The 12,314-nt window shown below is 50.4% G+C and overlaps 1 protein-coding gene across 4 annotated transcripts in view; it reads left to right on the plus strand.

The window, feature by feature from the left end:
- Positions 1-6: 6 nt before the first annotated feature.
- Positions 7-12,314, plus strand: part of AGAP1 (ArfGAP with GTPase domain, ankyrin repeat and PH domain 1) — a 544,117-nt gene continuing 531,809 nt past the window's right edge. For 2 of the 4 annotated variants that reach the window (XM_012648855.1, XM_012648857.1), the window contains exon 1: positions 7-211. In XM_012648855.1, the coding sequence (XP_012504309.1) occupies positions 49-211 (163 nt within the window). In that variant the 5' untranslated portion in view covers positions 7-48. The remainder of the gene's footprint in view (positions 212-12,314) is intronic. The other 2 variants (XM_012648858.1, XM_012648856.1) reach the window with 1 other exon arrangement.

Genomic DNA, 12,314 nt, shown 5'->3' on the forward strand with positions numbered 1-12,314 from the left:
GGGCGGCGGCGGCGGGGGGCGCGCGGCTCCGGGCGCGGCGCCTGCACCATGAACTACCAGCAGCAGCTGGCCAACTCGGCTGCCATCCGGGCCGAGATCCAGCGCTTCGAGTCGGTCCACCCCAACATCTACTCCATCTACGAGCTGCTGGAGCGCGTGGAGGAGCCGGTGCTGCAGAACCAGATCCGGGAGCACGTCATCGCCATCGAAGGTGAGGGCCGGGCCGCCGCGGGGCTTCTGGAAGGCGCAGGGGAGCGGGCGCCCCCGGCGCGGCGGGGGTGTGCGCGTGTGTGCGTGCGTGTGTACACACGCGCCGGGCCGGGGCGCGCGGCTGCCCCGCCGGGGGAGCACTGCGGCGCTTCTTGCACTGCAAGGCCGGGCCAGTGTCGCCTGCGCCCGGCGCGCCTCGAGCTCTGCCAGGAGGATGGATCTTCATCGTTAATTTGATAATGGACAATAGAGTCTCTCCTGTGAGAAAGTGGCTTCGAGCCGCCTTGTCCTGGGCCACCCGGTGTCCCGGCCCAGCTGACGCCAGGGGCAGATGGAAGGGGTTGGCGTCAGCCACCCCGTGACAGGTTGCCAGGCCAGGCTCTGAGCGTCTTGCTGGACGTTGAAGGTGTGCTTTGAGAAGTGCTGCTGCGGGGGCTGAGGCTCTGGCCAGCGTGTCGAGGCGGTGCAGCGCTGCTCTCCTTAGTGTCTTTGCTCAGTTCAGGGGTATGGCTGAGGCAGTTGAACTTAGCACACACACACAACCAGTTAGGGCGGCAGGAAACATCGTGTCCGGGTGCAGGTCCACCTGCCCCTGTGCAAACGCTGGCCTCCATAGCGTGTTTTGTATCAAAAGTCCTGGCTCAGATCAGAAGAACCCTACCAGGAGGGCAGGGCCTCCAGTTTAAGGATCTGACTTTCATATGGCTGGCACTCGGGGACCTTGGTTGTAAGCGTTTGGGTAGTGGGGCGAGAATGAGGAGGGTTCAGGTAGAATAGCCCGCACCCCCCAATGTCAGGCAGGGCCGAAGCTCTGCAGGAGAGGGACAGCCACAGTCTGCCTTTCCTGGGCTATGTCCTTTCTGGATTAGCAGTGGCTCTCATTTCTCTGCTTCTGTATTGTTTGCCTGCTTTGTCCCTTTGGTCCTGCCAAGACTCACCTGCGGGACCAGGTGGCAGGTAAATGGGGAGTGTGGAGTCGTACCTTAGCCACTGTTGATCAGCATTTTCCCAGCGTCACAGTTGGCTGGTGGGTGGCTTGTCCAGGATACACACTGTCCCACCCAAACGCCAGTAAGACCTCTATTCAAGAACATTGAGAACCTTCCAAGGCTGCAGGGCTGTGTCCAAAAGCCTGGTGTGGGCGTTGCCCAGCTCCCCTCCACCTGTGAGTGAGGGTGTCAGCCCACAGAATGGCTTTGCCTTGGCACTGTGCAGTCTGAACTACTAACCCCAAAGTGTTTTGGTTTGAAACTTGGCCAGTTAGGTGGAGAGGGTGGATGCAGTGTTGCTGATCCCTTTGGCATTTGGCAGCCCTGTAGAGTTGAACCATGTCCCAGCCAGGCTGGCTGGCTGGTGGAGTATAACCGTAGAGGACTTGCTAACTCCAGGGACGATCTAAACAGAGCTCCAGCTTTACAGGGGACTAACTCTTAGCGTAACTCACCCCCTGACCTCTAGTACACCTGGCTGCCCTGTTGGTGACTTAAGATGCTTCCAGATTCCTCAAGAGGCAGGGCCTACGTGTGCCTCTGACAAGACGGTGAGACCCGCACGCATCTGCTGATGGTCGGACCATGCTGCAGAAAGGTTCCTCCAGCCCTGGGTCTGCGGTAGCAGTGAAAGGGGCACTGTGCTTATTTCAGATGTCGCTTCCCAGCTCTCCGGTTGCATCCACAGAAGTCTGATGAAACACTTTGAAAGCCGGTACCAGGCATTGAAGGCACCTGGCTGAGAGCCTTTTTGCTGTGGGAAGACTGCTGGCTGAGTGCAATTCCCGTTCTTGAAGCCGAGCTCTGGGGTCGCGAGCACTTCCAGCGAAGCAATATGACTTTCTAGCAAGAGGATGTGGTTGCATCCATCCATCCATCTTTCTTTTCTCCCTTCCCTTCCCTTCTCCTTTTCTCTTTTTTCCACTATTTGTGTGGTTCCTAGATGATGCTTTTTTGATAGTTTGACGCCTACCTTTGGGTGAGACTCGAGGCCCCTTCTTTGGGTAGAATTCTTGTCATTTTTAATAAGGCTGCAAATCAGTGGACGAATCCTGTTTGGGGCTTTGATGATGCTGTTATTTTTCTGTTAGGAATAGAAATGTCTATATTGTGTCAGGGCTGTAGTTACTTTAGTGGGGCTTAGGAACCATTCAAATATGCTTCTGTGCTTTGCACTGTTATCAACAAGGATACCACCTTTTCATTTGTATAGAACCTTAACAGAAATACTCTTGCATTCATAATCTCATTGTGTGGCTGTGAGAGAGGGTGGGCCAGCTTCATTATCCTCATTTTATAGAGGAGGGGGTGGAGGTTCAGGAAGGGATGATGGCCCCCTGAACATTTGACTAGAATTGTTTAAAGTCTGGAACCAAGGAATCATTTGAGTGGCATCCAGGTCTCCAGACTGCACATGCGTCGGAGGGACCCAGTGCTGGTGACTAAGCCTGTGTCTGCAACGTCACATCACAGGAACTGAGGTGGGCTCCACCTCGAGAGACCTACCCAGATCTGCCCCTGCCTGTGAGTGAAGCTTGGAGGTGTGCATGTTATGTAGCAAAATATAAACCTTTCCAAATTTTAAAATAGAACCATTTCCAATCAGGAAAGTGTACGCACATCATAGCAAATAGTTTAAAAATCACATGTTCCACCAAAACTGTCCTAATTTTAGAGGATACCCAGCTAGAGTTCTCCCCCCCCACATCTGTCTGTACATACACAAAATTGGGGTCCTACTTACAAAGCTTCTTGATTACTCTAATGTGAGTGTTTTTTAGTGTTTTGAAAAACTTTTGAAGATACAATTTCTCTTGTTGGCACAATATTCCAGCATTTGACTGTACTATAGTTTATTTAAATTTTCCCTGTCTTCTAGCATCTTCAGGAATTTTTGCTGTTGGAGCAAAAGGAGAGGGTGTTTGGCTAATGCTCATTTCAAAGTGTGTTGAAGTGGGTCTGGGTTGGAAAAGTCTCTTAATGATGGACAAGATTTCATTTATTTTAGTTGAAAGAGCCCACCAAGATTCCCAAAGAAAAAGAGGTTGGTAATCCTGTTTGTAGGCATGTGATACATGTGATTTTGCCCTCAGTCTTATTTTAAAATATTAGCTTCTCAAAAGAGAAGTGTTTTGTTTTTTTTTTTTTAAATCTTCATTTCAGACTTTGAGAGATTTATTTTTTTCTCCAGATTTCTGGAGTTTAAGGAAGCATTGCCGATTGATTCAGATTTACCTGATCAGATCTCTGGGACGCCCCACAGGGCGTGGCGTGCTGTGAAAGGCAGCCACGCAGCTGGAGCTGCCTCCTGGGCCTTCCCTGCCACCATGCCCAGAAGGGAACCTGAGACCCACCCCGCTGCCAGTTTGAACAGTGTGTCTGAGTCTTCCCCTCCAGTTCTCCTTTAACAAGTCTGTCTGGGGTTGATGGGTTTGAGGTAAATGAGTCAACTGCCTTTCTTCTTAAATAAAGCTTGTTCTTTCAAGGATAAAGCCTCTGTTAGCAATTGCACATTGTAATCCAGCTCGCAGGCGGCAGAACGGTGGTGCGATCACCAGCCAGCTCCTGCAGCCAGGGCAGGGCCATGCCCACATTCCCAGGCACCACCGTGGAGTTTGGCCTTTCCCCAAGGCCGAGCCCCCAGCCAGTTTCATGCCTCCATCCACCCTCTCCTGCTGGCTGGTCCGAGGAAACCCAAGCTCTCCACCGGCCTGGCCTGGTCCCTGGCAGGAGAGCTCTGCCCCACAGCTCTTACGGGCATTTTCACTGGGGAATGCGGGGGCTCATTAGTAGCACCACGTGGGGCCTGGGAAGGTGGGATGGGGCCCACTAAATCCCTTGACGTAGCTGCTTTGTTGAGCCTCTGTGCCTGGCAGAGTGTTCAACCTACAACTGTCTCAGTGGTGATCCTGTACATAGATGCCACTGCCGAGGTCCAGAAAGTGTAGAAAACTTGCCCAAGAGGGGTGACCTGGGCCCATCCGACCTTGTGCTGGCTCTCTAGCACCCCATGAGATAGAAATGGGGACCCCGTTTATTCATAGTTCCCACAAGCCGTATGTGCAAATCATCCCAAGTTTGTGTTTCCTCGACCCACGATGAGAAGGGTTTGAGAATGCCCCAAATAACCCAAAGTATCATGTTCTCTGTAGAGTTGCTTACCTTGGCCAAACTTTTATAAGAGTTTGTTTTCATATAGGAATTTTTTGGTCTGCTTTCTGCAGGTGTGCATGTTTAGGGAAACAAATATCTTCTTCCTGCCATGGAGGAGTGTCATTTTTCTTTGTCACTATCAACCACGTTCATAATATTTCAAGTTTACCCAGAGGTTGCCGGCTTGCAGTCTCCTCCTTAAAAATGACGCTTAGTTGGCTGTGAGTTGCCTCCAGGTGAGATCTCATAGCTTACTGGCATCCAAGGCCCTCCACCGTCCGGCTGTGCCTTACCAGTCCAGCTCCGTGCCTCGTAGCTGCGGCTTGTGTGCCCCTTTGAAATGCCGCCTCTTCTGCCTGCTGCTCACCTGCAAGGCCTGGCTGTGTCCGCATCGCCTGCGAGGAGCCTCACCCCATCAGCATTAGGCCTCCTGCTCCCCCCACCCCCATCTTACCCCACCCCAGCTGGAGGACTGGCGGCTCTTCATGGGCAGAAATCAGGTCTCGTTCACTTTTATACCCTCAGTGGTTCGATGGATCATGTCTGGCTCTTGAAGGGTGCCCAGGAGTTGTTCGTTGACTGATTAAACTTGCCGGAGGGGCTAAGGTTTTCTCTGGAGTGTGGGTCCTTTTGCTCCTCACCCTCACTGGTAGTTGAAGCAGCGTTTAACCTGTGGCAGAAGCGAGGGCATTTTGAAACTTGTTTCCTGGACACAGAAGTTAGGGCTGGGCTCCTTTTGCATTTGGTGGGTTAGCTTGGATAGAAACTCAGTGTCACATGGTATTTGGGGTGGAAGTGACATTTTCTTTAGTGTAGGTAGAGGAAGAAAAAGATCTGCTTGCTAAATCTTGGCAACTCTTTCACATCAGCTATCTGCAAAAGGTTGGCGTGTCTTTGTGTTGGGTGCAAGTGAATTTCAGACATAGAATCAGTATCATTGAGAGGAACTAGTGAGTGACAGACTGTGTTGCTGCCATAATATAGTACCTTCAATGTCACGCTGAGAGCAGTGATTCTCAGACAGGAGTATGCAATCAAATCGCATCGAGAGCTCATGGAAACAGATTGCTGCCCCTCGCCCCGAGTTTCTCGTTCTGTAGGTCTGGAGTGGGGCCCAAGAATGTGCATCTCTAACGAGCGTCCAGGGGATGCCGCTGCCGTGGTCCGGGGACCACACTTTGAGAAGCATTGCTGCAGAGGGAAGGGCGCGGTGTCTTCTCCGGGTGATCGCTCATTCTTCGTCCCCCTTCACAGTCAGAGAAGGTCTCCTGTGAGCCTTCTCTGTGGGTTATGGGTGAAGACACCAAGGACCAGTGGCTCAGGGAGTTGGTTATGGTCACAGTTTAACCATAGTGGAGGAGGCATTTAAACCCAGGCTCGAATGGCTTCAAGTCCTTCTTCACGCCACCTCCGCAATGCTGTTCGGAAAGGAGCTGAGCACCTGTGAGGGACAGTGTTTCTGGGAAGTGATCAACTGGCAGGTGGACGTTGCCAAGGGGTCGTCTCAGTCTGTGGTTCTGCGGCTTTTCCTTCCTGTCGTTTTTGGAGATTGTTGGTGTTCAGTGTAGTCTCATGTGTACTTAGATGGGGTCTTCAGTATTCACCTATAATGATAGCTTGGCGGACGACACGTTTGGTTACCGATGCTTCCAGGCTAACAGAGCGCTTCTGTAAGGGAGGAGCTAGAAGTTACTGGTAGCTTAAAAGAGCTGCTGGAGGAGCCCGAAGGAAGTGACTCAGGAGGGAGAGAGGCAGCAACAGCAGCTGCAGAAACCTTCAAAACAAAACCTGTGGCCCTGTCGCTACCACCTCTGTTTTTTGTCCAAGCCAGACTTTTTATTTTGTTAAGAATAAAATCCCCGATTTTGCATCCTCCTTTTTTGTCCTGTAGACCCTGCAGGTGTTTATAGTTTGTGAGTCTCACTCTGGCTTGTTTTAACCACTGATTTGGTTTTGTCTCATGTTTCTCGACACTCAAACCTGTGTCCCCCTCCCTGCCCCCCACCCAATCCTCCAGAACCTCCCAGTCCTCAGCTTCAGTGATTGAGTTGGCAAAGCGGATGAGGCTTAGCTATTTTTAAAATCCAGGGTTTGAGGTTCTGATCTGGTGCTTAGCTACATAATTCCTTCCCTTTGTTAAGTACCTTTCTGTGAGAAACAAAATGCACTCTACAGATGTTAATCTCTGATCTTTGTGGCATCTGTTATTTTTCTTCAGGGGTACGCGTGCAAGGCTTTGTGTGTGCTGTAGAGAGCCCTGGCCTTCTGGAAGCTCTGTGCCTCTGAGGGTCTTTGGGTCCCATTTGATAGTGTGGGGAGCCTGTACCCAGGCTTGTGCCTTTCCCAAGATGCCGTGATAGGACCCATCTGGGGGCAGGACTGGCGTTATCCTTTGGGTCCAGTCCTTCCATCTTCCAGAGCTCTTGCAACTGACCAAGGTCCGAAGTGGGTATCTTGGCTGTTGTGTCTGGGGGCTGGGGAGGGAAGGAAAACAAATACCACCCCCTACAGAAGAGATTGTAATGGATCCTTTGAATAACCAGCCAAATAGCTTGTTTGTGTGCGAGGTCGGGACATTTTCCATAAAGAGCAGACTAAATATAGGCCCGAGGGTGGGGCCCAGGCCCCAAGAGGGGGCTGTCACCGCACCAGTATTGTTTCTTCCATTGGTAATCAGAACTTGCCACCAGCCCAGAACAGGTGGCCACCCTGAGCTCTCTGGGAACAGATTGGTGTTTTTGTTTAACCAGGGGCTCATTTGCAAATTTCACACTTCTCCCGCTGTTTGATAGGGATTGTCTTTTTTTGGGCTGCAGTGTTGGAGTATTTGTACAGTGTTTCTACACAAGCAACTGTCTAATCTTTAAAACTGCTCTTGCCGTCTGGTTGTCATTAGCATCATGGTTAGAAGCGCTTTTTTTTTATTTTTATTTTTATTTTTTTTAAGGGTGGGAAAAGACTTTTCATGGTTCTGGGAGAAGAATTTCAAATAATTACCGGCCATGTTCACAAATGATTTATGTTTGGTCTTAGAAATGTCAACATTCAACAGACTCTAGCAAACAGAACCCTGTTGGTTTCCAGCTTAGGACACGGCCTCACAGAAGCTACCATTACCAGAGTCTCAGATAATAGTCTTAAAGGGAGAACAGTGTCTTTAGGAAGTGAATTTAGTTTTAATTCTGTGAGTTTTAGTTTTCACTGTTACGGGCTTGCAGTATTGAGGCTACTTGAAAGGAAGAAGAATTTTTTAATTTTTATTTTTATGAATGCCTACAGCAAATATCCGTAAGAACTACCTTCATTTCATGAAAGGGTTTTTACTTCTTCAATGTAAGCCGGGGGCATGCTCTGTGTGTGATGGTGGCCTTCAGCAGGTGATATCACTGGTAACTGCTTGCTAGCTTTTGTAATGAAAAAGAAATTGATTTGGAAAGGGCTGATTCTCTGAACTTCCATGCTGTTTGTGTGTTACGCTGCCCTTTTCTGGGACGGAGGATCTAGTGTGTTTTCCGGGACGGCACTTCCGGAAGGCCGTCTGCCCACCCTTTGTTGTTGTTTTCAAAGGTCGGGGTGCTGCTGGGAGCTGTGATACACTATCTGCTCCTGTTTTAACACTGCTGCTGTTGGAAGTTCAGGCTGGTGAACCTGATGTTAAAAGAAAACATGGTTTTAATTTTAGCTTCAACAGACAAGCCTGGATCTCTGAGTATCCACGTGTCATTTGAAGTTTGGGTTTGGAATTGGTGGGATTGAGGCCACTTAAAATGCCCTCATTTTTTGGGAATTCTTTTTTGACGTACAACATAAATGGGGAAAGGTACCCAAGTCCTAAAGGAGGAAGTTTTCATAAACCAACCGTGTGTGTAACCAGCATCCAGATCAAGACATAAAACAGCCACACAGCGCGCTGTACCGCGTGCAGTTAGAAATTACTGCCTTTGTCTATTTATCTCTGCTGCTGGTGATGGGCGTTAGTGTCGCTGCCTGTTTCGGCTGTGACGAGTAGCGCTGCTGCGCACCTTCTAGCTCGTGCCTCTTTAGTGCCCGCGTGGCCTTGTTCCTGCTGGGTCCGTGCCGGGCGTGGAGTGCTAGGTTGTGTTGCTTTTTCTCTCCTGGTTGGACGTAGCCGCTCATGAAACCACTCCGCCAGGCCAGTGGCCTTTATCTGGAAAGGCTTTTCATTGCTGTTCAAGGTTCACTTTATGACACCAGGATGGCGGTTTCATATGTTGCCTTTCTCTGATTTTCATTCTTTCAGTTGTTTGTTCATAAACAAATATTTGAGTGGCTAATACATCCCTGGCACTGTCTTAAAGATTAGGTTTTTTAACTTTAGGCTGGTCTGAAGACTATTAATTCCTTGTTAGTTGAGCTCTGTTCCATGAATGGAGCTGTGTGAGTAAAATCCCTCACCAGGAAGTCCTTTCCTTTAAAATGTGGATAGTGCAGGTCCCCTGAGGCTGGAGCTAGGCCCCCCCCTCGGCTGTCCCTGGCTCCTGGCAGACATCAGTAGTCACTGGGAGACTCTTTCTGGCTGAGCCGGAACTAGCCCCAGATCCATCTCTGCGCTGGGTTTTAGATAACCCTTTGATTTGCCTTGGTATTTGAAAGGAAACTGTTTGATGGTCTTAATAGTTACATATTAGCACTATGCAGTTTCTGTTGTTTGTAGCAATTATGCCAAAAACACAAAAGAAAAAAAGAAAAGCTAAGTGTTGCCAACTCTGTTATTCTCAAGGGGTTATTTTCTTTGTTCCTGCTGCCATGTCCTGGGAGCTGCCCATCCCCCTCCACAGAGGCCCGTGCCAAACAAGGCCAGACCCAGGAAGGACATGCAGGGCCGAGGTCCGGGGGCTGTGTGTGCTTGTGTGAGTTTCTCTGGTGGCTTTGCAAAGGCAAGTGTTTATTTCAAGCGATGGTGGTGGGAGGGCCGAGTTTATACTCACTTGGTTTGGTGTGGGAAGTGGCTAACTTGAGAACCAACACACTATTTTTTTGAGCCCTGCACTGAGCAGAGCTGGAAGGACACGCAGATGTGTGGGACGTTTAGGGCCCTTGAGAGCTCACCTAGGAGGCCACCAGTACACAGAGACCAGCAGCCCTGCAAGGGGTATGGGGAGGGCCTGAGGGGTGGGATTAACCAGATGGGGTGGAGGTCCCCGAGGGTCGGAGTGGGTGCAGGAGGGTTTTCCAGGCCAGTGCATAATGGGAAGGAGCATCCCTGGGAGCAGAGCATCTCGAACAGACTCTGCTCAGCCCGAGGGGAACGAGGGAGGGGAGGCCAGAATGATGGGGAGAGCGCGACAACCTCATGGGAGCCTTTTTATTGGGCAGAGCAGCGGGAATTATTGATTATGGATTGCTGCTTGGAGAGGGGGTGCTTTGCTGCTCGGCTGTTACCGTGTGGGATACAGAGGTGGTGGCCGAGGGGCTGGGCGTGGTAGTGGGAAGTGGCAGGGAGTGGTTAAAACCAGGAACAGCATCAGGGCTGTTGTAAGGGGATCGGGAGGGGGTGGGAGCCTGAACAGGGGACTGGGAGAAGAGATGGCCCCAAAAGATCACAGGGAGGTGCAGGCCGGATTGCGGGTGAGCCTCAGGGTGGAGGGAGGAGGGGCTGAGGTTTTATCCTGGGAACACAGGAGTGGGGGCCATGCAGGGGATTCCACCTTTTGATGCCCTGAGGTTCGGGTGGAAATGGTTGTGCAAGATTTGTAGAGGTGGCCCCAGACCCTGTGGGGTGAGCCCGAATGTGGAGATTCAGGAGTTACCCTGTCTGTTGAACAGACTGAGAAGCAGGCACATCAGGAAGAGTATTACAAGCTCTTCTTCATTTGCAAATTCTTAAATGGTTGTCTGAGGTGTACATCAGTCTCTTGTGAGTGTGGCTAGTATGCATCCATCTCCAGGGGCTGAGTCAGCCCAGAGGGGACTTACAGGATTGAGATTCTGCGTGCAGACCCTGGGCCGATGACCCCGAGCTCCTGCTCGTATAGCCAGGTCATCTCCTGGCCAACTCTGCCTCTTTCAGAGCAGTGCAGAGCGCGTGCTACATAACGCGTGATCGATGTGTCTGTCTCCGTAGCCATCTGGTAGGTATGTGTATATTTTCACATAATGGCTTTAATCCACAGAATCGTTGAGCCGGGCGCGGGACTGCAGCAGTGAACAGGCTTTGCTCTGCAAGGATAGGGCAAGCGCACACTTCGGGCCAGGTGCGTAGTGGACTAGGAGAGCGGCGGGGGGTGGGCAGTGAAGAGGCCCAGGGGGCTCCTCAAGGAAGTCTTCTGAGCACCAGAAGGTGGGAAGCTTATGTCACCGTGGGGTCTTGACAGGCACCATGCCACCTCGCCTCCGAGGGAGGGCTTGGAAAACTCAGCTCTGCCCAAGGAAAGGCCACTGTCTTCATGCAAAAAAAAGTCGGTTTTCATTTTTCCACTTAGAAATTTGAGTTTTACCCAGGATTCTCAGTCTGTACTTACCTTTCTGGTCATCTTATGGTGGGGAATAAAAAATTATACAGTATATTGCTTTCCACCCATAGTCTAAATCTAGACAGTTTTTTTTCTCCCCCGAACTCCCCAAACCCCGCACTCTTTCCCAGGCTTCTGGCTTGCCAGGAGGGGTGCTGCGATCGTGGGCATTCGCGTTTCGTGCGTCTCCGTGTGTGTCTCTGTGTCCACGTCCACCTGCCTGCAGGGTGAGCTGGGCTCGGACGTAGTGCCAGTGCTGCTTTTCCTGAAAGCAGTTCAGAATTTCGACCGAGACAATGGAGTCGATGTGTTTTTCTAGAATCCCAACTTCACTACTTCTGATGGAATGCAGGCCGTCGTGATGCACCTCAGATTTTTCTGTTCGCGGGTTGCCTGTTGGAGATTAAAGAATCTCAGAGCCATGCAGTCTTACTCATCTGAGAAGATTGGGCTCCTCCACTCACTGATACAAACGTTGGGGTGCTTAGTGCTGGTTGAGTGTGTTCAGGGTGCACTGCTCACCTGAGCCAACGGAGCCCTCACCCACCCGTGTCGAACTTGAGGCATCTTCCCAGCACTTGCGTCTGGGCTGGCCCGGGGGTTCGTGTGCCACTCGCCTATGCTTCGGGAATTGTGTGATCCAAGAATCTTACTACTAAAAAGAGGTTAAATTTGCTGGTTAATCCAACTCGAGGGGATCTTTTTCCCTCAAAATTTTATGATGAAAAATTTCAAACATACTGAAGAATTGAAAGAATGTATAGAGTGAGCTCTTCCATACCTACCGCTTTGAGTCTGCATGTCAGTGTGTGGTATATCTCCCTGTCCATCCAGAGGATAATTGAACTAGCATTTTCAATAAAATGCAAAATTCTCTAAGACTGATCCAATTTTGGCTTGGAATTCAAAGGGCTTCTAGAGACGGTGCAGTTCAAGGTGTTGTAGTGTCAGATTCCAGGTACAGTGTGAACAGAGTGGGGAAAAGGTGCTTATTTAGTGTGTGTCCAATGCCACCGTGTCTCATTCTGTAGGAGATGAGGGTTTAACTTGCGCTTTGGAAGGACAGCTGTTTGTCTGTTAATCTTGATACAGTTCAAAAGAAAACTCAAAGGGAAATGTCTGAGTTGATTTTTATGGCCCTGAATGTGCGTGTGTTTGGGAGGGCAGCCCCTCACTTGGGTGTTAGTGGTTTTGGAGTTGGGGGCACAAAGCCCTGTGTCCCAGGACTTTGTTTTCAGGAAACATGTATTGATATGGAACCTAGATATTTTCGTGTCATGCTATGACTGATTTCTGGAAGCAGAGTGATGTCAGGTAGGATCGCAGCCTTGCTGACTGTGTGTCCTGTAGGGTAGAAAACCCCGGCCTGGGATTTGAGACAGGTTCCTGTCTCACTGATTTGCCACAGGACCCTTGGGGAAGGTGCTTGTCCCTTTGGGCCTCAATTTTAGTCTAGAATTTGTAGGGTTGAATTTTGGTCTCAAGGGTC

The sequence above is a fragment of the Propithecus coquereli genome, unplaced genomic scaffold (genome assembly GCF_000956105.1).
Source record: "Propithecus coquereli isolate 6110/MARCELLA unplaced genomic scaffold, Pcoq_1.0 Scaffold295, whole genome shotgun sequence".
Lineage (NCBI taxonomy): Eukaryota > Metazoa > Chordata > Mammalia > Primates > Indriidae > Propithecus > Propithecus coquereli.